The sequence below is a fragment of the Peromyscus maniculatus genome, chromosome 22, assembly GCF_049852395.1.
Source record: "Peromyscus maniculatus bairdii isolate BWxNUB_F1_BW_parent chromosome 22, HU_Pman_BW_mat_3.1, whole genome shotgun sequence".
Lineage (NCBI taxonomy): Eukaryota > Metazoa > Chordata > Mammalia > Rodentia > Cricetidae > Peromyscus > Peromyscus maniculatus.
This window is the reverse complement of record NC_134873.1, coordinates 32,896,290-32,923,508: the sequence shown is the minus strand read 5'-3', so window position 1 is coordinate 32,923,508 and position 27,219 is coordinate 32,896,290. Positions and strand designations below refer to the sequence as shown.

The 27,219-nt window shown below is 43.4% G+C and overlaps 1 protein-coding gene across 21 annotated transcripts in view; it reads right to left on the bottom strand.

Moving 5' to 3' along the window:
* Positions 1-27,219, bottom strand: part of Kidins220 (kinase D interacting substrate 220) — a 92,889-nt gene that overhangs the window by 25,096 nt on the left and 40,574 nt on the right. For all 21 annotated transcript variants that reach the window (XM_076558695.1, XM_076558701.1, XM_076558702.1 and 18 more), the window contains exons 21-24: positions 25,842-25,986; positions 22,286-22,448; positions 3,376-3,554; positions 989-1,215 (exon numbers count right to left, since the gene is read on the bottom strand). In XM_076558695.1, coding sequence (XP_076414810.1) covers positions 989-1,215; positions 3,376-3,554; positions 22,286-22,448; positions 25,842-25,986 — 714 coding nt within the window. The remainder of the gene's footprint in view (positions 1-988; positions 1,216-3,375; positions 3,555-22,285; positions 22,449-25,841; positions 25,987-27,219) is intronic.

The window sequence follows — 27,219 nt, the reverse complement described above, 5'->3', positions numbered from 1 at the left end:
CATAAATGCTATTAAATGCACTGGCTCCTCCTGTGTTGCCTTGTCCACACAGAAGAATGGAATATCACATTTCTAAGGCTCTACAACCACCAAACCTAATTACCAATATGGCCATTTAAAAAAATAAAAATTTAATTTAAATCCTGCAATTCCTTCTTTGCCACATTTATCCCAAACTCTTTCTTCTCAGCTCTGTGGAATAAAGTCATGCAATCAGCTGTCTTCTCTGAATATTAGCTGCTGCATTTTGGACTAGCCAGGGAGAAAAGAAGGATTAGCACTTACAATGGGGTCTAAGAGTATGAGTCTACAAAACATACTGGTCCATGATTCGTTTCTCTCAGGAAATCACTAGTGTCGTTAGATGATTCGGGTCGTTAAGGTGAGAACAGGCACCTTTGGTTGACTATACCCAAAGGTTTGAGTGCCCCTGGTAACTGTGCTTTCAATTTTTAGTTAGGAAATTGTGTATTAAGCAAAGAATTACATATGACTGAAAGTACTTGAAATAAAATTATGAAAACGGCTTATGGTAGTATTAATTGGCCATAATGTTTGCTCCTTCAAGCAGTATGCTCCCATTATTATCTCACATATGTCTAAAAACTATGAATGACTCTAGGAATTTATCACTATTATAAATGCTTATAAATTCCTACACAAAATATACCAAAAGAACCTTTGTTTATAAACAAAAAGACAAACAGATCCCTTTAAAATCCAGGGTGGCTATTGCTGAACTCGTAGTATTTACTTTCTTATCAAGAAAATAAGTAAAAGCCAATATTCTTATAGTCAGACACTTAAAAAGTCTAGAACATTCTAAAATCCAAGACTCTGCTTTTTAAAAAAATCATACAACTGTACATTGAAGCCTCACATTTTCCTATTTTAATCCAAGTGACAGTTCCGAACCGGTACCAGAGCCCACGGCAGAGACCCCTGGTGCCCTGCAGAATCACTCTAAAGCAAAGGTGCCGTCACGTACCCTGTTGTAGAAGGGGTGCTGGGGGCCGGACAGGCCGCTGTAATAGCTGCTATGGGGTTGAGGAGACACGACCCCGCTTGGGAACGGCCCGTTGAAGGATGCTGAGGAGGAGCAGACAGATGCAGGCTGACTGTACCCAGAAGGTGGCCGAGGAGGGGCTTCATGCAGAGGGAGCGGAGGATAAGCAAGGCCTCCTATGTTGATCTGTTCTCTTGCGGCTCGAACGTCTGAAAAGTCCATCATAACCCAAAAGGCAAAAGAGAACAGGGCACTAGTGATGAGTCCTGCCACCAGCTACTAACCAAGAGCATGCTTTCGTCACTACTAGTGACTTTGGCTGGGTTTACATGAGTTGATGGGAAGTCTTTATTAGTCTACAGACTTTATGTGGAAAAAAAAGACCAACTGCTATAAATAAAAAGATTGGTTTTTTTTTTCTTTCTGTTTTTGTTTTTCTTCACTATATGAAAAGTTACTACACTTGGATTCTCTCTTCAGTTAGCAAATGCCACAATTTTTTTTGAGTCTTTAAAAATCTATTTGTGGTATGCTAACAAAAGACTCAAATTTGTCTAATACATACAATGTGAGCTAAACTGTGGGTCTACACTGACCTCTCAACACAGCACTCAGGCACAAAAGCATCAGCCTTAGAGTGCACACTGAGAAAAAGAACTTGGGGGAGTTTGGTTCTTTATCATATAATAACTGCACATTTATGGTACAGTAGGTTTCCTTAACAGATGTAGATATTGCATAATGCTCAGGCTGAGGAAATGAACCTGTTCATCACCTCAAACATTCATCGTTTCTCTGTGAGGACGCCCCTTCTGGGTTCACAGGTAACTGTGCCACCTTACTGTGTGAAGGAGAGTCTGAATGACTGCCCCCACCCAATTGTACCTCTGTACCCACTAACTAGCCTCTTCTCATCCCTGTCCTCCCTCATCCCAGGCACCAGTAAGTCCTGCTCTACTCTCTCTTAGACCCCACACATGGATGAGGACAAGGCGTTTGTCTGTGAATCTATTTCACTCCCAGAAAGCTCAATCACGGTCTGTTGAATGACATCACAGGAAACCCTTGTGTTCCAATACAGCTGTGTGTGCTCCAGCCCACAGCAGTCTCTCTAAAGCCCAAATGCAAACCGGATCTGCAGTATGGGCTCTAAAGCAGGAATGCAAACCGGATCTGCAGTGTGGGCTCTAAAGCAGGAATGCAAACCGGATCTGCAGTGTGGGCTCTAAAGCCCAAATGCAAACCGGATCTGCAGTATGGGCTCTAAAGCAGGAATGCAAACCAGATCTGCAGTGTGGGCTCTAAAGCAGGAATGCAAACCGGATCTGCAGTGTGGGCTCTAAAGCCCAAATGCAAACCGGATCTACAGTGTGGGCTCTAAAGCAGGAATGCAAACCGGATCTGCAGTATGGGCTCTAAAGCAGGAATGCAAACCAGATCTGCAGTGTGGGCTCTAAAGCAGGAATGCAAACCGGATCTGCAGTGTGGGCTCTAAAGCCCAAATGCAAACCGGATCTGCAGTGTGGGCTCTAAAGCAGGAATGCAAACCAGATCTGCAGTGTGGGCTCTAAAGCAGGAATGCAAACCAGATCTGCAGTGTGGGCTCTAAAGCAGACGGGGCCATGAGGAGGAAGATCAAAAGTTTAGGGCCAGTTTGGGCAATTTAGTGAGCTCCTGCCTCAAAATAAAAGTAAAAAGAGGGGTAAGGGCACATTCAGTGACGGAGTGCTTGCCTAGTGTGCACAGGCCCTGGATTCCCCCCAGCATCGCCATAAAATAAATAACCCTTCATGTTTTTAAGTCCCAGTTTACATAAATTAGGTTAAAAACCTCAAGTGAAGGTACAGATTTTCTGTTTTCTGCTCTACACAGAGGTCCCTCTTAAGAACAGAAGATGGACAATGGGGACGATGGGTCAGTTACCATCTGAAGTCAAAGTCCTGACTGTATACAGTGAAAAAGGATGGGGGGCTCAGCACCCCGAAGAGAGCACAGTGGAGTCAGCAGCCGACATCTTGGCACCCCAAGCTGTCGACACCCTCAGTCCTTACGCTCATCACTTCCTCTGCGCGGAATGCATGTTTCAAATTCCTTGTTTGGTTTTTGTTTTTTTTTCATGAAGCAAGATAAAATTAGACAGCTAAGTTAGAACAGGCAATCTGCCAGGCATGGGGCACATCCCGCAGCCCCAGCACTTCCCAGGCCTGGGCAGAAGGACTGACTGCCATGACTCAATCCAACCAGGGCCCCACAGTGAGACCTCACCTCAAACACAAAGCAAAACCAACTAACGAAAAAAGAAAGAAGAAAACAAACATGGAACGCTTTGAAGATTTTTAGAGAAAAATAAACTGCAACCCAATACCCACCTGCAATGATCTCCCGGAGTTTGGGATCTAGGTTTACGGTGCAAGGCAAAAAGGTCTTTACATCTCGAGCCACAAGTACTGGGGTTCTTGAAGACAGAAACACTTCAAAATTCCGTATGTCTCCATCAATTTCAAGCAGTGGCTCAACATCTTTGGTTGTTGGAATATTCTTTGATATTCTTCGAAAAGAGAGAAACGAAAAGTCCATTAACACTGCTATCAGAGTCAAACTCTGCATTCTTAAAAACTTGTTGCTTCTGTCCACAAGGAGCATATTACACACCTTGTTCTCAATTGAAAAATATCTTTAAGATAAGGAACCTAAAAGAGGAAAAATAATAATAATTCCAAAATGACTAAGATCAGAACTTCACCTATTTGGCCAAGAGCAAGGTATGGACCAGAGAGACCAAGAGGGAAAGGAACAGGGACACCAGGGACACCAGTCAGCTGCTCCCTCTCACTCACGGAGATGGGCTACAAGTGCACTGGAGGGAACTGGGGCCTCAGAAAGACTGACAGCTCCCGCATCACACGTCGAGGGAGAGGCTGGCTCAGAGACTTGGGCTCTTCCATGGGACACCATGGCTCTTTTTTCAGGGGGGGAAAAACTTTTAAAATAAATCACACAAACTAGAAAAGTGTTAGCACAGGTTATTTTCATCTCTGTAAAAGATTATTTTCTATTGTGCAAGTAATATACGCTTATTGTATAGATAGTGTATGCATAGATATGACTGCATACATAGATGTGATAAAATACAGTAATTGCTATTCTAATGTACTCTTATTTTATGTGTATTTTTTTCATAGCTGAGTTCAAACAACAAACAATTTTGGATCAAGCAGAAATTCTCAAATGTAAAAATAATTGAATTTTAGTCATTAAGAACACTTAATAGATACTGTTGCCGTGATCAATAAGAAATTGTCTTGAAAGAAGGAAAACGGTCAAATGCTCCAATGCTGCATGGTGCTACTCCCAGCTAAACACTAGCAGTCAACAGCTCTGAGGTGCACAAGAGAATGTACCAGAGATAAAGGAGTAAGAAGCGTACCGGAGCTTTTCAAAGGTGTAGACGAGAAAACTGGGAGTAGCCGCAGTGTCCCCTAACTGGTGCGCGGGTACAGAGTGGAGCAAGGGCCGTATCACAGAACACAAGCTAGCAATAAAAGGGAGGGTCTCGCCGGCACACGTGGACAGATCTCATAATAAACTAGGAGTCCAGCCGATCTGCAGCAGGCAGATCCCAGTCCCTGCGACGCTGAGGGGGTGGGGGAGGGTGACCAAGGATTGCAAAGAGCCAAGAAGAAACCTGCCTAGGCGACGGGCGTGCTCACCTTTCTCACTGAGAGGGCAATTTCATGATACATGCAAACACCAAATGTGAAACTGGACCGCTTCAGCACCGCAGTTTACTTGTGCGAACTACGTCTCCCGGAGCTAAGTCCTGGTGTCGCTCTCTTGAAAGCACTTGCCAATTACTCCAGAGCACTGTGCTCTCGGGTTGCACTAGGTCCCATTTTAGGGGAGAGAACCTTTTCCTGATCTTCCCGAGTGAGATGGAACCCTACGCTAAGATTAGCAACAGCTGCATCTTTTCTTTGGGATCAGCACTTTATTGCTGAGACCCAGTACTTGGCTGGTAGCCAGATATTAAAAGTCATCCGAGGGAAAATCCAGAGAACAAAATTAGCAAACAAGGAAAGAACAGGGCACTGGGAGAAAACAAGGCAAGCAATTTCATCTTGTGGATTTCACAAAGTCTTGCTACAGACTCACACACGGACAAAACAGAAAGCTCTCTGAAATAAGATTACTTTTATAAAGTAAAACAGCACTCAAGCTGATTGTTAAATACATTTAAAGTGTAATGAAAACCTGGGAAATGATCACACGGTATCATTTGCAAAGGTAGAGAACTATCAGAAATGAAACAGTTAAAAAGGTAGTTCGTTTATTTCAGGAGTTTTACACACAAAAAGACGGGAGGCCAGGGAGATTGAGATAAAAACACACAGCTGACAAGTCACATGAAACAAATTAACCGAATCCTAATGCCAGCGTCGCTTTCAGCCTGAATGCGAACAGTGTTCTCAGCGTGGTGAACAATGCTGCTGTTCACAAGCCAAACGGCTACTGCTGCTTCCCAGATTGAAGTCTCTATTCTAACCTTTTGAGCTCGATGCATTAAGCCCTTCTGTTAAAAGAGACGTTTATGTAAATGATAATCTTTTGGCAGTGGGCCATCAAAATCATATGGGCCTTTATTTTTCAGATATTTTTTCCAAAGGTTAGCATTTAAAGAATTTAAATAACTTCACTTTTCAATTAAGAGTGAATTTAAATTTTCAGCACTATGAATCATGGGAACCGAAGTTCCCAGCAGTTAAATGGCCCACAGAAAGCATTCTTACAACCTCAGGCCTCAGCCAGCGCCCAGGAAGTTGAAATGTAGTTTCTTTTGATACCACTAACGGAAGAGCTCTTGTGAATGCCAACATCCATGTAAGTTAAAGCGTCCTGATTATGAATGGCAGTGCTTTATAGAAGGCACACCTTAGTTATTGGCAGAAATCACATAAGCCTTTTATGTCACTGCCGTTCAAAGTAAGAACCAAAACTGCAGAGGAAATTTCCTACCTTAAAGTATAAGCAGATCATAATGTATAACTTATGAAGATATTATCATATTTTTCCGAAGCTAGTCATCTAATAACATAATTATTTAATAAGGGGTTATAAATTAAGATTTATTACCCAATTCTCTCTCGGCGATCACCAGGCAACCCAATTGTCTTTATAAACTCTCGCCTGCCTTGGAACTGTATTATACTAGAGACGAATTTAACTTCCAGGAGACTGTCGTGTTAATACACAGACACAAACGGCGAGTCAGCGCTGGGAGTAGGCTAGTGGAAGGGCGCTTGCTTAGCACACACGGCCCCACGTTTAATCACTAGCAATGAAGGGAAAAGTAATAAAGCCACCCAACTGCATTGCCAGAGTCAGAAACCAAAGATACCACACAACTCATTCTAAAGATAATCTTAAATTATATATAGGTGTGTGTGCCTGAATGTGGATATATGAAACTCATGGAGGCCAGAAGCATTGGATTCCCTGGAACTAAAATTACAGAAGTTTGTGAACTGCCATATGGGTACTGGGAACCACACTTTAGTCCTCTGGAAGATTACCAAGTGCTCTTAACTGCTGAGCCGTCTCTGGTTCCACAAAACTCATTTTTACGACCACTGTTTCTGTGGAAAGACAACCCAAACTCTACTCACTCCCCTCTGTCTTCACCCACTTATTTCTCAGCCGTTCCCCATCTTCAGCACCATTCTCCCGCTTAGCGATGGCTTCTGTAGGGACAGCTCATTTTCCTCTGACGACAGACCCACATGTTCATGTCACATGTGCATCTATCTATTAGTGGAAATACGTCCTTAAACATCTTACTCTCCTCCAGACTGTCATTCCCATCAAAGTTGAGAGCAAGTTTGGCTTTAATCACTAGTGTATCTCTAGCGCCTTAGCATAGAACACTGTTAGCACGGTTACTCTAGACATATTTGTCAAGTAAATAAAGTCACACACACACACACTCACTCTCTCTCTCTCTCTCTCTCTCTCTCTCTCTCTCTCTCTCTCTCTCCCCCTCCCTAAAGAAGTCTAGACTTTCTGAATAAAACCATTTCCATTTTACCCCTTCTTTTGTGCTTGAGAAAGAAGAGGTGGAGCACACTGAGTTACTTTTTGTAGTGGTGTGAGGTGAGGGTCCAGTTCCGCCCTTTTCTGGCATGAGGGACTCCACCGTCTAAGAACCAGTTTTGAACAGGCATAGTTTCTCTGCTAGATAGCTTGGTACTCGCGCCCACACCTCACCAGCCTCAGTGGCCCGGGCTTCCTCTGTCTGACCGCCCTGGGCGCTCTTTGTACCCTGCTATACTGTTGACACCGACGCTCTGCGGCGAGCTTTCAAGTTGAAAGTTGGGCCTTGGATTCTGCTATTCGTCAAGACCGCTGTCCTTTCTGCTGATGAAGATGACTGGTATCTGGAAAACCTTTCCATCGGCCCTGAAGGGAACTTGGGGCAGCCCCAAAGTCCTGATGTCTAGCTTCCCTGTTGGTGCACACTGAGTCCTCCCACTTGTTTCCTCTCTCTCCATTTCTCTCTCTTCGCAGTGTGCGGTTTTCAATGAACACGGCTTTAACTGCCTTGGTTAAATCCAACACTTAATTCCTTTCAGGTTATCCACAGCACGAGTCCAGAAACGCAAATGATCTCTGTGTCCATCTGTGTCCTGAAAACTACTGGATTTAGTAGTTCTAGAAGCTCTCCTGTACATTCTTTGGGATACTCCCTATACAGGATCACAGTACATGTAATTAGAGATAGTTTCACTAATTCCCTATGATTTGGGTCTCTTGTTTCTTGTCCAGTCACTCTGGCTAGACCGCCATTACAATGCTGCAGAGCAGAGGGAGAGAGGACATCTTAGCTTGACCTGTTAGAACCAAATGCATGAGTGGGGCTTGAACAGCAACCATCAACATCTCACCATTCCACACATCGTCAGCTGCCTGACATTATTTGAGATTCAGCTGCTCCCGCTGCAGTACGGTCGGTCCTCTTCAGGACATGGTGTGGTTTCTGACAGGCTGCTGACCCTGAATTCTTACTTAAACTCACATGCCCTTCTTGCTAGTGACTTGGGATAGGCCAGCCTGCCAGAACCTGCGTCCACCTCTGAAAGACGAAGTCACTACAACTTGTCCTCCTCACTGGGACATTTCTGGGCAATTGTGAAGTACTGTCAAGTGACAGTTACAAGGGATCTAGTGAACCTGGCCACCAAAATAATGATCTCAACTTCTTGCCTATAACCAAAGTTTTTAATAGGACACTTTAACAAAATGTGGCCAGGTAAGCAAATGAAGACTATGTTACCTCACTCTGTTCCTAGCCTGCATTACTGAGACTAGTCTTTAGTAATTCATCTCCAAAAAAGGTAAGTGAAACCCCAAAATCAAAAATAAAGATTTCCTTACTAATAAGCAATTATCTTTAACAGAACTACTTGAGAAATTTTTCATATAAATTATGTCTGTATATTATATCATTACATATATATATATATATATATATATATATATATATATATATAAACATAAGAAAAGAAGGAAGTGGTATTTTTAGATTCTCATAATGGATGTATATTCAGTTGGTGCAATAGAAATGTTTTGCTGTTCCAACCAAATACTCTGTTTTTAAAATTATTTATTTACTTGTTTACGTGTATGAATGTCATGCCTGCACGTATGTATGTGCATCACATGCAGGTTTGCCGCATAATTAAGAGTGCATCAGACCTCCTGGAATTGGAATTATGGGTGGGTGTGAACCGCCATGCTAGGAACCAGCGTCCTCTGCAGGAGCAGCAAGAGCTCTGACCCACTGAGCCGTCCCTCCAGCCCCTCAACTACCACTTCTTACCTAAACGCTGCAGTCAGGGTAAGTGACAAGCATATAACCAGCACTCCCCAATGGGAAGCACGCCTGCCTGCTCCCCAGGTGACATGTGATACAGACTTCATTCTGGTCACCTGGCAAGGGCCAGTGTTACTCCCCTAATCTTCTTAGTGTGTGATTCAGGTGAGGGTACCACTCCTAAGAGGAGCACCCCTCTTCCGTACCCCGCCCATGTGAAAGTAACTCCAAAATGTGTTTTCCTCAGCCTTTCCTCCAGCGTGGCAACTCCCCGATCTTGAAATGACAGCTCGACCTCAGCTGGTGTGTGCTGAATGACTGCATGTCCAGCACAGCCCTACCCTCCTAAATTCCAAGTGTGGACCTTCAGTTTTGGAGTTTGTCTGCCTGGGTTTTTGAGGCAGGGTTTCTCCCCGTAGCCCCGGCTGACCTGGACCATGCTGGCCTCAAACTCACAGAGATCCCACCTACCTCTGCCTCCTGAGTGCTGGGATTAAAGGCCTATACCACCATGCCTAGCTGACTTACATGTTTTTAAAATGGAAAAAATAATTTAAAAGAATGCTTCTATGTATTATATTTGTATTAGAACCCAACACAGAGAGGTCTAGCAAGCCATCCTGACTTTGTACTGGAGTTTTAAAGAAGACAGTTCAAGAATGGAGCTGTAGGAGAATTCTGAGCACTTGTGAGAAAACTCCAAGAAATCAAGACAAGAGTCTTGTGACCGAGGCAAGCGGATCTCTGTGAGTTCAAGGCCAGCCTGGGCTACAGAGTGAGTTCCAGGAAAGGCGCAAAGCTACACAGAGAAACTTTGTCTCAGGAAAAAAAAAAAAAAAACAGAAAAAAATATATTGGTGGGAGAGGGGAGAATAGGGGAACCCGTGGCTGATATGTAGAACTGAATGGTATTGTAAAATAAAATTAAATAAACAAACAAACATAAATAAATAAATAAATAAATAATAAAGAAAAAAGAAAAAAAAGAGTCTTGTGACCTCAGTTTCTTCAAAACATGGAATTATTCTTGGACTGTGCTTTCGAGCTCCTCCCAGATGTAGCAGACAAGAGTGAGTTCACTTCAGATCACTCACTACAAGTGGCTGTTGTTAGTTGTTCATATGCCTCAATGGGAAAACATGGTTTTGCCATGTGTGGCTCGCCCGCCATGTGTGGCTTGCTCTTGTGATTGGACGCTTCACTCACGTGACTCTTCTTAACCCTCAGAGTATAAACTGTCTGATGCTCTCAATAAAGTTGGCTATTGCAAGAGACTTTGGTCCTCCTCATTATTGGCTCCATTCTCCCAGGAGGTCCCTTTAACCGCCCTTAGAGCAGTGAACGGTTTCAGTTATGTTCAGACTCTGGGACAAACCATCTCCTTTGCCTCATGCACACAAGTATGTTCTTTCACTGTTTCTTAAACTCTAAGCCATTTCTTGTTCACAAAATTACACAAGAAAGTGCACTCCTACTACAGCCTGTATGTCAGAGCCTGAGTATAACAACCAGAAGAAAAGCCTTGGCCGGAGTGACAGGATCATGTCAGAGAAGCAGGGCCAAGCTTCAACAATCACACACTACACTGTTGGCTCAACTTTATGTTGACATCACAAAGGAAGTTTACGAATTGGTACATTTCCATCTATTTACAATGAAGGATTTTCTTGGTACACTATGAAACTAGAGACGCTTAAGTGAACCCAAGTCTCTAACCCTTATAGATATCTCTTCACTTAAGTATATTCTTCAAAACAGCTCAGCTTTCTAATTAACTTGCTTAAAATATTCAAATATCTTCAAATATTCAAACACAATGGAATTTAGTTTCAATCAGTCTGTTTCTGTGAACTGTTCTATTTAGGGTTCCACACAGGACTCACTTGACAGAGATTTCACAGTGAACGTCAGTGCGTCCCAGCACAGGCCGGCATGGGAGGGAGCAGACGACAGAACAGGGACCAAACGGTCGGTCACTTTAATCTAGGAGAATGCGATGGTTGATAACGAGGTACGAGGCAAGGTAACTCACAAGAGAGTACCCCTGAGCACAGCAGCGACCCCTGAAAGAGAAGCCCGGTCTCTGGCATCCGAGGTCTATCGTTCAAAATGCTCAGAAGAGAGCAAACGACAAGAAAGTCTGCCCTTCCTGAGGCAGCGCTGACATTATCATAGGCTGATGTCGGCGACAGAGACTGGGGACCCAGAGCTGAACCCAAAGCGCGTCTGTGAGTGCCCCAGCTTGAAGAAACCTTTTTCATATGTTATCTTCGAGAGTTAACCTTCAGCAACCTCAGCAATGTTTACCATTTAATATTATATTGACAGGGTCTCTCTATGTAGCCCTGGCTGTCCTGGAACTCACTATGTAGACTAGGCTGGACTTGAACTCACATACATGCAACAATTCTGTGAGAAAAAGGTACTACCATACCTAACCTACCATGTCCCATGATGCCATGGCATTTACATGCTTGTGGTCACGGTTCTCAGTGCTGATGAACGTTCTCTGATGGGAAGCTGGCTTGCTCACCAAGTGTTTGCTCATGTAAACACCATGTAAAATTCAGGCACGCTGTCACACACCTGCAACCACAGCACTGGAAAGGCAAGCACCAGCGGGTCCCTGGAGCCCACCAGCCAGCGAGCCTACCTTCATGGTGGTTCCAGCAACTGAGAGAACTTATCTCTCAGTAAATGCCAAACAAATATATCTCTCAAAAATACCAAGGTAGACAATTTCTGAGGACTGGCACCCGAGGTTAACTTGGTCTCCACGTGGCACTCCCACACAGGAATGAGTGAGCTAATGAGTTAGTGAAATGCGTGGAAATTCAACTTTTCGTTTCATTGTCGTTCCCCCGGCCCCCACTTTCCTGCTACGGAAAGGGGAAAGCAGAAAGCGTTTCTCTTGGTCTTAGGCCAGGCATGCTAATAAAGTTTCCAGTGAGACAGCCCCATCTTGTGGACTTCCCGAATACTGCAGGATGCTTCCATTAGCGTAGAACTAAGCCAACACTGTTACTGTACACTGCTTTCATTTTTCTTGTAGAAGAGCCTTTTTGATTTGTAAAGGTATACCTTAAGACCTCTAGTAAATATGGGCCCTTCAATAATTAGAGTTCTTTAAAAATACATAATGACATAATTTTTCCACATTGCAAAATAAATTGTGAACCTGACATAAATCATGTTTTCATACTCAATGTATTTCTACAAATCAAAGCATATTTCAGAGAGGCTGACTTTCCTGTTTGTATCCAGCAGTCTTGGTTAATATGCTTCAGTTTCATGTTGGCATTATTAACACAAGCCTTGGAGCATTGACGATTATTTCTTAGTTCTCTAAATCTTGACAATGACATCATGAGTTTAGGCTGAGGAAATCCTTTTAAAATTAACTTTATTCTACGAAACAAAACAAGACCTGGAGGGAAGCTCAGCAGTGCAGTGCACGTGATGGGCCTGGAAGTCTGATGCTCAGTCAGTCCTCTCTCTCTGTCGCTCTCTGTCTGTCTGTCTCTCGGCTAGAGAAAAAGCTACTTAGGAAAAGCTTACGGCCACTCACTGACCACCGAAGTGTACAGCTTCAACAAAGCCTTAAGAGCAAGACAGCCTCTGCTGCTTCCCACTGACCCACTGCAGCTGCCAAGCACGATCAGAACCGAGTATGGGGGGGGGGGGGCTTTCTGTCATTTTTAAAGTCTGCATTTTTTAATAGGAAAGATAAATTTCAAGTTCTAGAAAATTTGTATCTGGGTAACATTCCCACTGACATTCAAATGCACAACAGTGAGAAATTAAAACACATCTGAAAACTGTGTTCCCATCTCAGGCCCACAGCTGTCTCCTGCAGCTACAGAAGACTGTCCACAAACAGTCTGGAGAGACTCCAGATGCAGCCCAGCGATCCTAACTCCTGCCCGCTGCTTCCCGTGGTTACGCAGAGCACGCACAGCATGGGATGCTGGGCAAAGTGCCCAGTCCACTGTATGGCACCGCTCAGGTAGTGCTTTCTTTAGCGTGCACCAGCACATGTCTATCGGTAAATAACTGTTAACGGCCTAATAGAATCCAGATGATTAGCACAACAAAACAGTCACCTAAGTCACACATGGCCTTCACTGACTTTGACTGTTTATTAATTTTTGATGTTCTGTCACACAGCCTTGCTATATAGGCCAGGCTGTCCCGGAATTCAGAGCAACCCTGCCTTCCCCTCCTGAGTGCTGGGATTATAAGCATGTGCCAGCACCCTGGCTACACTGACTTTAACAGGACACTGCTAATCATCTGTAAGAAGAGACGGTATTGGGAAGACCTGTCTCAGAGTGCCAGGTATACAAAGTCTACAAGCCACAGCTTGGCCCAAGGCTCACAAACCTAGGAACCTGGAAATGTAAACTGAGTTACAGGCTACAGAGATGCTGCTGTGACTTGAGTGTCAGCTGCCAAAAGGGAGAAGGCACCATTCATGGGGGCTTCACCTTACAGCAGACCTGGCACAGGGACCCACCTCACAACAATGAAAAGACGCTTTCCCCACAGTCAGAACCAATGGCAGCTGGAGGGTCCCATCCTTGGGATAAAGCAGGGCTCTGCTGGCCATCTGACGCAATCCAAGCGCATCATCGGACTCCGCCTCTCTTTCAGAAACACCCTACTCTGTACCTTCATGTGTGAAAGGGGATCCGGCAATGTGTAAGAAGTTGTAATCCGTGGAGTTTACCAATACTAAAGAAAGAGGGAAGCAAACCTTGGTGGGAGAATCCCATGGCGGTGCCTATGAAGGAGCACACCAGTGAGGGACATAAAGACCCTGAAATGGGGGGGGGCTGCTTTATAACAGGCTTCCGCACACTTACCAGACTAGAAAAATGAGGTGGGGGACAGGAGGGTGAGCCAGAAAAAGCAAGGGAAGGTGCAAGGTCAAAGGAGACACAGAAGGGGCTACAGAGCCCTGCTGGCCATGCTTGAGCCCAGAACAGCCCCATCCCACGGGGAGCTCTGGCCAGCTGCTCTGCCTATGCTGAGTGCCCACTGCGCTCCTCAGAGTCTGTGACCTCTTCAAATGCGATTCATTTATTCACGTGCTCGTGTGCGTGTGCGTATAGGTGTTCTGCCTACACTTGTCTGTACACCACCTGTGTGTCTAGTGCCAAGGAAAGGCCAGAAGAGGGCGCTGGGTCTCCTGGGACTGGGGATGTGGATGGTTGTAAGCCTCCCAAAGGGACTCAAACCCAGGTCCTCCGGAAGAGCAGCAGGTGCTCTTAACCACTGAGCTCTCTCTCTGGCACCCAAAGTCCTTGTTCTGATTACCCATAAATCAATAGTACTCCAAAGGCAGCCCACGAATTCTACTGGCTGCTTTTCTACCAGCCGATGCTAGCAGTCCTCGGTAATACAGAGATCCTCTCGCCCACTAGAATCTACTTGGCTATCTGCCACCTTTCATCTCAGTGAGGACCGTCACACCCTGACTCGTTCATTTCACTCACAGTGGGCACCACTCCTCACCTCTGAACGTGTCTCTCTTCACTCTTCCCACAGGACTGTTGTAACCACTCGGTTACATTGGCCCTGTGTAGGACTCCCTGGGACAGGGATTTCTGTCAGCTTTGCACATGGGCATCCTGCAGTAGTGTGTCTGTCCATAACAGGACCTCAGGAACTATTTCCCAGCAGGCAGGCAGGCAGTCCCCTGTGAGTTCAAGACCACTTGGTCTACACAGTGTGTTCCAAGCCGGCCAGTGAGATCTTTTCTCAGAAGAAAACAAAACAATAAGGAACAAGTTCCTAAATAACAATGAACTTTAAGGGTTTTTTGCTTTTTCAGTAATTTCTCTCTAACACCCTTGGATTGGCAACAAATAACAAGACAAATCAGAAGCAAAACACAGTAACAGATAAAAGTCAAGAATGGTCCAATCTGCCTAGTTAATATCTCTGTTTTTTTCTACAAACAATGTCAGTAGGTATGTTTTCCAAGTGCATCAAAAATAAGCTTTCAAAATTCTGCCATGCTGGAGACAGAGAAATGAGCAATAAGAACACTGGCTGCTCCTGCAGAGGACCTGAGTTAGATTCCCAGCACCCCCAAGGTGGCTCACAACCAACTGTAATTCCAGCTCTAGAATTCTGGCTACTGAGGGCACTGCATGCATGTGTCACACAGACATACATTCAGGCAAAACACCTAAACACATAAAATAAAAATAAATGAATCTTTTAAAAATGCTGCCCTTCACTTTTATTTAAAATAAAAATAAATGAATCTTTTAAAAATGCTGCCCTTCACTTTTATTTATCATTAAGAATCTGGATTTAATAGCTGGGCAATGGTGGTACATGCCTTTAATCCCAGCACCTGGGAGGCAGAGGCAGGTGGATCTGAGTTTGATGCCACCCTGGTCTACAGAACGAGTTCCAGGACAGCCAGGGCTGTTACACAGAGAAACTACAAATGGTTTATTCTCTCCTCCTGGCCATTCTTCTGGAGAGATGAGGAATGAAAAAGCCGAGCAAGTTATGGAAAGCTTGGGTCACAAAGGAACAATGTGTGCCCAGGGCCACACCACACCCACACTGAATCAAACAAATGTAAAATAACAAAATGCTAGTTGAGCTTGGTGGCCCATATCTCCAGTCCTAGCTAGTTAAAGGAGCACCAGGGTTACACAGAGAAATGCTGTCTCAATGCCCCCACCACAGAAAAAAAAAAAAAAAAGAATCCAGATTTACCAATTAATTTCTATCATGAATACAAATGAACAATGTGGTAATATTTTGTTTGTGCTTTAACCAGTAAAGCTTGCCTGGAAAAAAAAAACAAAACAAAAAAACGGGCAAGCGAATGACGAACTTTGCCAATATAGGTGGGACAATCCTTCACATTTTCTGCTTCATTATAAAGTATGTCAGATACTCCAGGCCTGTAGGCTGAAGATAGAGGCCCCAACATTACAGAAGAACCTTGGGTGGCTGTCCAGACAGCAGATGTCTCTGTCATTTCTAGAGTTTTGGAAGTTGCTTGCACTGCACTTCCTGTTTACTCAGGTAACCTTGTATCCTTCTGGGGTCTTTGTTGAAGACTAGATAGTCATAATTATAGTTTTCCTTAGTTATAATAGAAAGTAAATTAGGTACAAAATTTTAGATTCACCATGATAAGATAATTATTGTCTCTGATTTTGCCAAATGCAAATGGAGTAGATAGTGTTACTGTAATTCTTACTAAATAACTGTTTTGTTGTATATAGTTTTATTATATTAAGGTTAAAACCTTCCTTTTTAATTAGACAAAAATGGGAAAATGCTGTAGAACATCCTTTTCTACACTATAAGTATGCATTACTCTCATTGGTTAATAAAAAGCCGAGAGGCTGGGAGCTGGGCAGGAAGTTAGGCAGAAAAGCCAAACTGAGAATGATGGGAAGGAGAAGAGCGGAGTCAGGAGTCGCCAGCCAGACACAGAGGAAGCAAGATGACGAGGCAGAACTGAGAAAAGGTACCAAGCCACGTGGCTACACAGATAAGAATTATGGGTTAATTTACGTGTAAGAGCTAGTTAGTAATAAGCCTGAGCTACCAGCCAAACATTCATAATTCATATAAGCCTCTGTGTGGTAATTTGGGAACAAGCATCTGCAGAGCACAGGAAAACTTCTGGTTACAAAACAATGTAAAATCGGAAATTCATAGTAAGTAACTGTCAATATTCTACCTCATGAAGTCTGCAGGCTCACTTTTCATATTAAACTTACCACCCTATTAATGTTACTTATTTTATCTAAAGTACAGCTTCTGTTATAACCACAGAATCTTTATTCCAGTGCAAACCTACTTAGTTTTCTCTCTTATATGGAAAAATTATCAGGTGATTTTTGCAAAGAACTATATCAGTCTTTCACAGACAAAGATACTACTAAATATTTAACTTCTGGATTCTGAGTGTGTGTTGGGAATATCCATGGCATATGTTTATGAAAATAATTGTACACATGATAATAATTTAATGAATTTTGAATGATGGCAACATCAAAATCTCCAAGAAGTCCTACCATATCAAAAATATGGAATCTTAGTAAGACTTAAAGCTACACATAAAAAAACACCTTAACGGCATGTGTGAAATAATGCTTTGAATAGCTATTCCCAGGATCTTCAATTTAAGACAGAAAATAAATGTCAGTACAAAAGTCATATTCTGTACAACATGGGGGACTTTGCTGCTCAAAGTCATAACTTGAGGATAATCACATGCAAGGGGGAAGGCTTGCATAATTCGTCCAAGGGATAACAGGCGGAAACGGGAATGAAGGACACATGGAGGAGACTGGAAAGCTCTAGAGAAACCGGGGTGATTAGATGCAATCAATTAAGATTCTGGAAGCTTTGGCTAATATTAGAAAGGGATAAACAATGTGATATTTGCTAAAATATGACTAAATAACTTAGAGATATCAGACAGATCCATAAAGACTGTATATTAATGCCTGAGGTTCCTAAGCAAACAGCTGTTTCTATGGGATGGAAAATGACCATCATTGTTAAACTCCCTCAGAACCTATTCAATTCATTTAAAAATCCAAGACTGCCAAAACCATGTTCCCTCTTACAGGAAGTTCTCCTGACCATATCTTCTGGAGAAAAAGATTGCTTGAGTAGTGTCAAAACAGAAATTTAAAACATTATCTTCATGAAAACTACTTTAATCAACCTTTTAAAAGCTTCCATCATTGCTTTAAGTGCCTAAAGTACCAGAAATAAACTTTTATACTAAAATATTTCAATGACTGTCTAAAATGCTGCAATAGAACGTAGACAGAAAAATCTTTATCTACAGTTTTTATTTAACTCTCTTTCTTCTTACTAAATGTATGTTAACAAAAAAACCCTCAAATGATCTAGACAAAAGCTCTTAGCTCAACACATAATTGCAAGAAAATTACAATAATTGTACCAATTAAAATAATCTTGAATGAACAGTATGTCATCTTAATGTTCCAATGGTTTATAGAGGGATCTACTTAATTAGCTGAAATTGCTTTCCAGTGTTAGTATCAAATGTCATTTGTTAAAAGTTGAACAATTTAGACAATAATTTAACAAAGCAATTTTACAAAACACCAAGAACCAACATTTTCTTTTTCAGCTGAATAAAGCAAGCAGATGTGTCATCAGATTGCTATAAAAATAAATGAGGCTTTTTATGGATTAAAAAAATAAATTTTACTACTAGCGTTAAAAATACTATTTTCTGATTGTTTTTACCAAATCAGATTTCTTTAATAAAATAAATGAATATCAATTATACACTGCTGCTTTTTGTCAGCTGTAAATAAAACTTTTTAGTATTCAAATGACAGGCATCAAAGAATTTAGACAGACATCTAAATTGTCAGAGCATGTTCCAACAGATGAGTTCTCAATACGTTGAACAAACTGTCTCACTACAGTTTTTCATTATAAATTATTTTACTTACATTATTTCAACTAAAAGTGCTTATGAATTTTCAGATTGCTTTCTATACTGTTTTTCTCTTTGTTGGCTAACTACAAACATTCTCTGTAAGGATTCATAGGCAGATCTACTTCTTAAAAAAGAAAAGCATCTCAGAGTCACCCTAAATCCAGCCCACTCTCAGAAGACAGGACCATCAAGGCCTGAGGTCTAAAGTAATAGGTTGGTTTAATCATAAAGGAAAGTTGGCATAGCCTCATTTTACTTTAATGTGTGTTATTCTATATTGATACGATCAAAATAAAATATTCCCCTAGAAAAATTCACTCCAATTTATGTTCATTATATGATTAAAAAAAAAAACCACTTCCTCCTCCCCAAATAATTCTTACACAATATTCTGTTTTTCATTAAAGGGTATAATAATTGCTATTATCTTTAAACTACATGTTAAACATTTGCTATTGTCTATAAGACACATTTCAATTTAAAAATGGAAACATTTCAGAACTACCTATGAGGTTCAGATAGTGGGGCCTGGGAGGCGAACTTTAGATTTCAAGCAAAGCACGGCAATTCCTCCTGTGCCTTTAGCTGCCCCGAGAGTGGCTCTGCTTGCTCAGGCTCTCCCCGTCACCACAGACCTGTAAAACCATGAACTAATGCATCCTTCTCTCCTAAGCTATAGTCACGGCACTGAAAGCCTGACCAACACAGAAAACGAGTACCAGACAAGCAGGGTGGCTGCTGCGGCATTCCTGAAACATGGTTCCAAATTCCTGGTTTGCAAGAATTATCTGGAGAAGTTGGAGATGGAGGCTGGAGAAGCTCCATGACGCTCTAAGTAGAGCTTGTGGGCGATTACCGGAGGAGCTCAAGGAACCGGAATACTGATGAGAACAAGGACAGGAAGCATTGTTCATAGGGATGCAGATGCAAAAGAAGACTGTACTGGGGACAGGACTACAAGGCCAGGAACACTGCACTCTAGCAAAGATCCTGTCCACATTAAAAGAGATTTTAGACTTATGTGTCTGAATGTTCTGCCTGCATGTATGCAGGCTCAGCATGTGTGTGCCTGGTGCTCACATAGGTCAGAAGAGGGTGTTGGGAGCCAGGTTCTCTGCAAGAGCTATCTCTCTAGGCCCAAGTCCTGTCTGTTTTGTCCACACCCTAAGACTTTAGGAGAGGCTGAGTTCAAAGCGATGGACTACGTAATCTGGCGGAGGAAACAACGTTACTAGCTACGTTTAGTCCTATTTCAGGAAGAATGGAGAGCAAAGCTTAGTTTCAGAAAAGCAGCACAGGTAAGGGTCTAAGCAAGGAGAAGTGACTGCTGAAGAGATGGGGCACCACAAGGACGCCTTTGAGTGTTCTGCATATCTTGGTGTCAGCTATCTGATGCTGGCGTTGCAGACACACAGAATGCAAGTGTTACAGGGTCATGAAAAAAGCCTAGGAAGACAGGCAATGTGTGATAGAGGTGGTGTGAATGCAGGCAGCCCTTGAGGAAGCAATGCATACAGCGTGAGGTGAAGCCACAGACTCAAGAGCGACTCAAGAAGTTAGCTACCCCAGGAACACGAACATCTGTTGAGGAAAGCTGCAAGCAGCGAGCAGAGCAATCCCCACAAAGGCCATGGGCCCACCTACCAACGGGAAAGCTATAGCCAAGAATGCCGGGCCTGCTGGGCAGCACAGCCCAGCAGTACATGCCGCAGATGCCTGACACTGATGACGAAATCAACCGGAGTGAACAAAAGAAACTCAAAGAAAGCGACTCTGTTCCAGAGCACCTATTACTCTTGGCTTCTTAAGAAAGACAAGTTGGGCTGCTGTGAATCAGCAATAGAATGTGTGAGCACCACGTACAAGGCTCTGGGCGCTATGCCTAGGACCACAAAGTAAGAAAAGCAACGACAATAAAGAGCCCCAGTTTTAGGAGACACAAATAACACAGTGCAGCCTTAGCAGGCCACAGCGACCTGAGAACCACTGTTAGACTGACCTGAATCAGAGACCTTTTCTCAAACGCCTTTTTAATCTCTGTTTATTATGTACGTCTCCTATTTCTATTGCCTGGGGACTTTTTTCACTCTTCCCATCCTTGTCACGGAGTGTGCAGAAGACCAGTTACGGGGACTCTATACAAACTCCTTAGACTGCTGGTCACAGTGTCTGCGATTCTGAGATGCAGGACACTTGCATGCCATCTCAGCCACAGCAGGGGAGGACACGCATCTGAACCCCATTCCAGCCAAAACTGAAGACTAACACAAATACTCTGTCTAAAGACGAGGGAAGGAGGGAGGGTGGGAGGGAAGAAAGGAGGGGGGGTTGGGAGACTGGAAGAGGCAGTAGCTAACCAATAGTTTATTCGAAATAGAAAACTCAAGTTTTTATAAAGGCAAACACAATTTACAAGAAAAAATAGCAATTATCTGCTTTTTGTGGATTAGTTATTAATGAAGTTAAAAAGAGAGAACACAGAAAATCTCATATATACTAACTACAGTAATTTGAAATGTTCTTAAAGAAATGGAAAACACAAAAAGGTCAAAATTGCAACCCTTGGTTCCATAACAAAAGTTAGCTCCTTGATTCCATGATAAACTTCAGGGTGTCTCTGACAGGACTCTAGCCTGGGAAAGTTTCCACACTGTGCAAACACAAGGAAAGGTGATCTGCCAGCACACACGAGAGCACAGGTGTGGAGCCTCACTCTGAATCCCAGCTCTACCATGCACTGACCTTTTGCCAAGTGACTTACCTCCACTGGGCTCAGTTTTCTAATATGCAAATGAGGCTGACATACTGGTAGACCTCAGAACTGAGAGAATACAAAGAGTTAGACCATCAAGTGCTCAGAAGGAGCGGCATAAGGAGTCAGAGTGACCCAGATTAAAACACCAGCTCTGCCACCTCAGACTGGGTGACTTGGGAAGTTATTTACCTTTCAGAACCTATCTTCCTTGCTAACAACACGCAAGAAATCCTTCTAAAGGTTCCACTTCAACTCTAATAACTGCTCACCTAGCAAACGTTCACAGTGACCTAACTCTTGAGTCAAGTCAGACAAGTTTACTCAGGAACTAAAGGTTAGTATTTAACAAGTAAGGACAAGCCCACTCATGACCTCACGATAAGATGACTTTAACAAGCCAGGGTGACTGACCACCATGTCACCATAACACATGGTCATCTGTGTACCTGCCTCACTGGAACCACATCAGGCTTAAATCTCTGATGAACTTAGACCACCAAGCCTAGAAGAGCTCAGATCTGTGGACAGACACTGCATCGTCCTCTACAACTCTAAAACCAGTTAGAAAAAAACACGCCAAGTGGTGGTGGCACACACCTTTAATTCCAGCACTCGGGGAACAGAGACAAGTGGGTCTATGTGAGTTCAAGGCCCTATGTGAGTTCAAGTCCAGCTTGGCCTACAGGGTGAGTTTCAGGACAGCCAGGGCTACACAGAGAAACCCTGTCTCGAAAAACCAAAAACTAAAAAGCAAACAAAAAAAAAAAACCATATACTACCAATACTCCAAGGGAATAAAAATTATCTGAACTCCTAAAGGTTATAAGCTATGAACTATATTAATATTTTATTTATATTTTAAAACAGTAGTTTCAATTACACCCAATTTTATAAAACTTTACATAGTTTCTGCAAGTTATCTTTTCCTAAGGAACAGTTTATTCTTTTATTAGCCTAGCAACTGGACCTTGAAGCTCCTTTAAGTAAAAGCCAGTAACTCTTACAGCTGTACACACCTGTAAAAGACGACGAACACAGAGGGAGCTCCGAGCTCACAGGCCAGCGGCTGTGCCCTGCAGCTCCAGGCCAGCAGGGGACCCAGAAGTACAGAATTCGCACACAGTGTCTGTGGGTTTTAAAACTCAACTCAAGGTGAACTCAAGGGCAAAGAAGTCAAACAAATACCTCTCATAGATGGTCTTTAAGGTCATCTGATCGGGGATACCTTCAGTCTCTTCCAGATACAGTATGAGCCACGACGTCCGGTAAGGCCACTGCTCGGTAAGGTTGATCCAGCTGGCTAGCCTGTCCCAGTTGAAGGTGATCTGATTGGCTCTCAGTAACCGCCCTTTAAAGGATATGTAAACACTTAACAATTAGTAGACATACTCAGTGATCCGATTGTCTCTCAGTAACCGCCCTCTAAAGAATACACAAACATTCAACAATTAGTAGATATACTATGTAGAATGTTTAGCATAGTCACAAGCAACTCATTTTTAAAATTTGAAAATTTTACCATTTGGTTATAATACAGACCTAAATCTAGTATTTTATGGTTTCTAAAAATCCAGATTTTAAAGATTCAGAGGGCATGGTGGCAGACACCAGTAATCCTGACACACAGGAGCCTGAGCTACACTGTGAGAGCCTGTTTCAAAAAATAAACCAAGAAACAAAATAGAACACCATGGTAGCCCTTAATGCTCTGAATCATGACTGCTAAGGACTTCTCCACGGCTCTCAATGGGACCCCAACATTCTGGTGCATCTCTGCTTTATGACTGATGGATCCCCCTTCTCACTTAGACAGTAACTGCCAAGCCAGGTACAGAGCATCTAAAGCCCAGTATCTATCCACTGGACACAAGGTCTGTTGGTAGGGTGTTCAGAGGCCCACCTCAGCATCCTCCCTCAGGGCACGCGCCCTCGTGACAACTCAGTCCTCAGGCTTCCTTCCACTGCACCGCCACCGTCACCTGAGCTGACCGGACAACAAACCGAGGCTCGGTTCTTCACGCAAACACCCCCACTTTACAGCACCATCAGTTCAGCACATACCTGGACGCACAGCTCCTTGTCTGACAGACTCTCTTTCATCATAGAGATGATGCCTCCTCACTCAATTCTCCCCTGCCTCACACCCTCACTCTCTGAATTTTCACCACGGAGATTGATGGAAAGTGGGGTCTCTCTGCTGGATGGGTGGCAGGATGTGGATCTCCCGTCCCAGTGAGCTATGTCACAGTGTTTGCCAGCCACGGACACCACAGACTCACCATAAACACTGCTGCTGGGGTAAAGCCCAGAACAAAAGAGATGATATGGTCACAGCCTTCCTGAGAAGCATTCACTCAGTGTAACAGGCAGTAAATCCAATCAGCACAGAAACCTATGAAATAACTATGGCTATCTAACTAAATGGGTCTTTTGTGGGGGCGGGGGCAGCAAAAATGAAAAGCTGAACACTAAAATAAGCTTGACAACCTACTTCTGTACAAGGTTGAGTGCTTGTCTTTTTAAATATAGGACCTCAAAAAAAAATAAAAAAAAATAAAAATAAAAATAAAAAAAAAAAAAAAATATAGGACCTCATGTAGCCTGGCTGGCCTTGGCTTCCAGATACTCCTGCCTCTACTTCCAGAGTGTTAGGATTATAGACGTAAACCTCCACATCCAATTCACTAAGCTGCCCAGGCTGGCCATGAACCTGAGATCCTTTGCCTCTGCCGTGTGAGAAGCTAAGGTTTAAGTCTGTGCCGCCAGGCCTAGCTTTAGCATCAATTATTTAAAGATATCAACTCGGGCCTCTTTCTAGTACCCAAAGATGTGTGAAGAATCTAACTTCCTTCCTGGGGACTTTGGAGCCAGAAGGCCTCCCAGGAGCAACCACTCTAGCACCCTTCCCACCAGCTCCTGGGCCAACCCCACCCCGGCTGCACTCCCTCACAGCCTCTGACTTGCTGTTCCTTTTGCTCAGAACGCTTCTCACAGGAAGAACGTAAAGCGTGGCTCTAATTTCATTCCGTCTCCTATTCATTCATAACGATCCCAGATGCTGCAGCGAGTATAGCAGTTAGCAAATCAGACAAAAACCCTTGCAGGAGGGTCTCCCATTCCAGAGAGCAGGCAGACAGGGGAGAGTAAGTGACAGGGTTCGAGGACAGCTTTCTGTGGAGCAGGACGATGCAGGGAGAGGAAGAAGAGGACCACTTCATTTGAGATGCAGAAGATCTCACGGAAAAGCTGACACCTAAGCCAAAACTTAAGGATTCAGTATGAATCCTTACAGGCTAAGTTATGACAACTGGTCAAGCAGAGAGTTAAGCTCCAGGAACTGTAGTCGGGGCAGCCCAATGTTAAAGAGCAACCGTTAACTGTTGTTAACTAGCAACAGTTAACTGTTGTTAACTAGCAACAGTTAGGAGGAAAGTCCAGGAAGTGCAGCCAGCACTCTGGACACCAAAGGAAGGAAGCCCTTCAAGAAGCAGCAGCGCCCAGCACATTGTCACAGCTGCTCGTGGGGCCCAGACGAGGACTGGGGCCTGGCACCTGCATGCTTCACGTGGAAGCCACCGGGGAACTTGACGTCCACTTTGCTGATGTCCTGAGAAGAAGGGAGCTGGAGGAGTTTGAAAGGACCGGTGGGGGAGTGGTGTGAGGAAGGGCGTGAACTATCAAGGAGCTCTGCTGAGGGCAGGGGTGGGCACGGGGCAGAGCCGGGAGAAGTCCCGGGAGGAGGAAGAAACTGAGGGAGAGGGGCGCTGTCTTGTTTACTGATTCGTTTCTACAACATCCAGACCAACTTCCAGCAGGAGGAGGACAACAGGACATACTGTCAAATGAGTATGTCGGGGTTATTGATAATATCAGGAAACAGTTCCATTGTCCGACTAGCACAGGGATGTTGAAGTCTCATTTAAAGGGATTTAACTATAAAAATGTTATACTAGGTGAGACTTCATCTACAATACAGTTTATGTCATGAGCCCTAAACTTACTATAAAGTGCAATTGCAGTTGACAGAGTCAACACAAGGAAATATCAGAAGATACTAAGCATCACCATGCAAGAAAAAGAAACACATTCTATAAGTTACATTGCAAGCTTGTCTAAGACTACCCTAATGCTAATTAGTCTTAACACAGCAAAGAGCAGCATCCACACAAATAATTCAGTCACAACAATAATCTCCATTTTTTTTTTTTGAAATAGGTTTTCTCTGTAAAGCCCTGGTTGTCCTGGAACTCACTCTGTAGCCCAGGCTGGCCTCAAACTCAGAGATCTGCCTGCCTCTGCCTCCCAAGTGCTGGGACTAAAGGTGTGTGCCACCACTGCCTGGCTAATAATCTCCATTTTATTACAAATATTTTATTCAAAGTATCATATAAAAACTAAAACAACATAGCAGTACATAAAAATCTCAATTTCAACACAAATATTAATTATTCTGTTACATAAACCAACATAAATTTGCCCTAAATATAAAGCAAAGCCTTTTAAAATCATGAAATTTTAAAATAAATTCCAAATGATATCTGATTGTCAGCTACTCCTGACGTCCACTTAATACAAACAAGGTCACGTGCTCTGTTAGCCTTGACGCTTCCTGCAGTGACGGATGGGGAAACTGGGTAGTAGGTCGTTCACCAACACTGTGCAGGCCCGAAGTTCAATGCCTACTACCTCTAAAAATGTAAGTAAAATAAAGGTTATTATCTATCACAGAAACAAACATCACCTGTCACAGAGACAATATTGAGTAATCGTCTCATGGTCTGAGGACTGATGTCACTGAACCAATCCTCAGTGACCAGCAGCTTCGTGAGATCAAAGGACATCTGCCGGGTGATGGTCCTCTGCATCTGCCTTCTGCGGTAAGTATCCTGGAACAGAACACCACCAGGAAGAGAGGTGACGTATGCTTAGGATAAGAACAACAAGATGGGCTGCAGAGTCAACTCAGCCGTGACAGCAGAATTCGCAACAGGAACCCAAAAGGAAGGTTATGTGCTTACCAAATGCAGCTACTTCTGAGGCAGAGGCCTACAGAGCCATTACAAAGTAGAGCTGGCAGCAATACATGGGATGCATGCCTACTGAGAGCTGTACAGTTAGGGAAAGCTTAAGCAATGCTGTGGGATGGTCTGTATGTCAAATGTGTTGCTCTGATTGGTCAATAAATAAAACACTGATTGGCTAGTAGCCAGGCAGGAAGTATAGGTGGGACTAACAGAGAGGAGAATGGAGAGAACAGGAAGGTGGAGGGAGACACTGCCAGCTGCCGCCACAACAAGCAGCGTGTGAAGACGCCGGTAAAGCCATGACAAGCAGCATGTGAAGATGCCGGTAAGCCACGAGCCACGTGGCAAGGTATAGATTTATAGAAATGGATTAATTTAAGATGTAAGAACTAGATAGCTAGAAGCCTGAGCCATTAGGCCAAACAGTTTAAATAATATAAGTGTCTGTGTGTTTATTTTACAAGTGGGCTGTCGGACTGCCGGGGCTTGGTGGGACCCAGAGAGAAAACCCTCCAGTTACAAAGCAATGCATTGGAGCATGTCCACTGAGAGCTGTACAGTTAGGGAAAGCTTAAGCAATGCATTGAAGCATGTCCACTGAGAGTGGTACAATTAGGGGAAGCTTAAGCAATGCATTGAAGCATGTCCACTGAGAGTGGTACAATTAGGGGAAGCTTAAGCAATGTATTGAAGCATGTCCACTGAGAGTGGTACAGTAGCAGCAACACATAGGATGCATGCCCACTGAGAGCTGTGCACTTAGGGAAAGCTTAAACAATGCACCGGAGCATGCCCACTGAGAGCTGTACAGTTAGGAAAAGTTTAATGTCAAGATGGGAAGTGAGCAGAACTCCATAAAGAGAATCATGGTCAAACGCCATGAACCCTCCAAACTAGAGGAACCCTAAAACAATAAAGCAAGCTCCTGCATGGTTCTAGGGATCCAGCATCTCTACTTTTAGGCTGTTTTAAAGTGTTACACAATTTTCTCCCAGGCACAGACACTCCTAACTTTCCTCACATCTCCTTAAAGAGTTAAAGGCACTCTGCAGAGTGGGCTGGAGTGGATAAGAATCCCATCTCCTAAGAGAACAG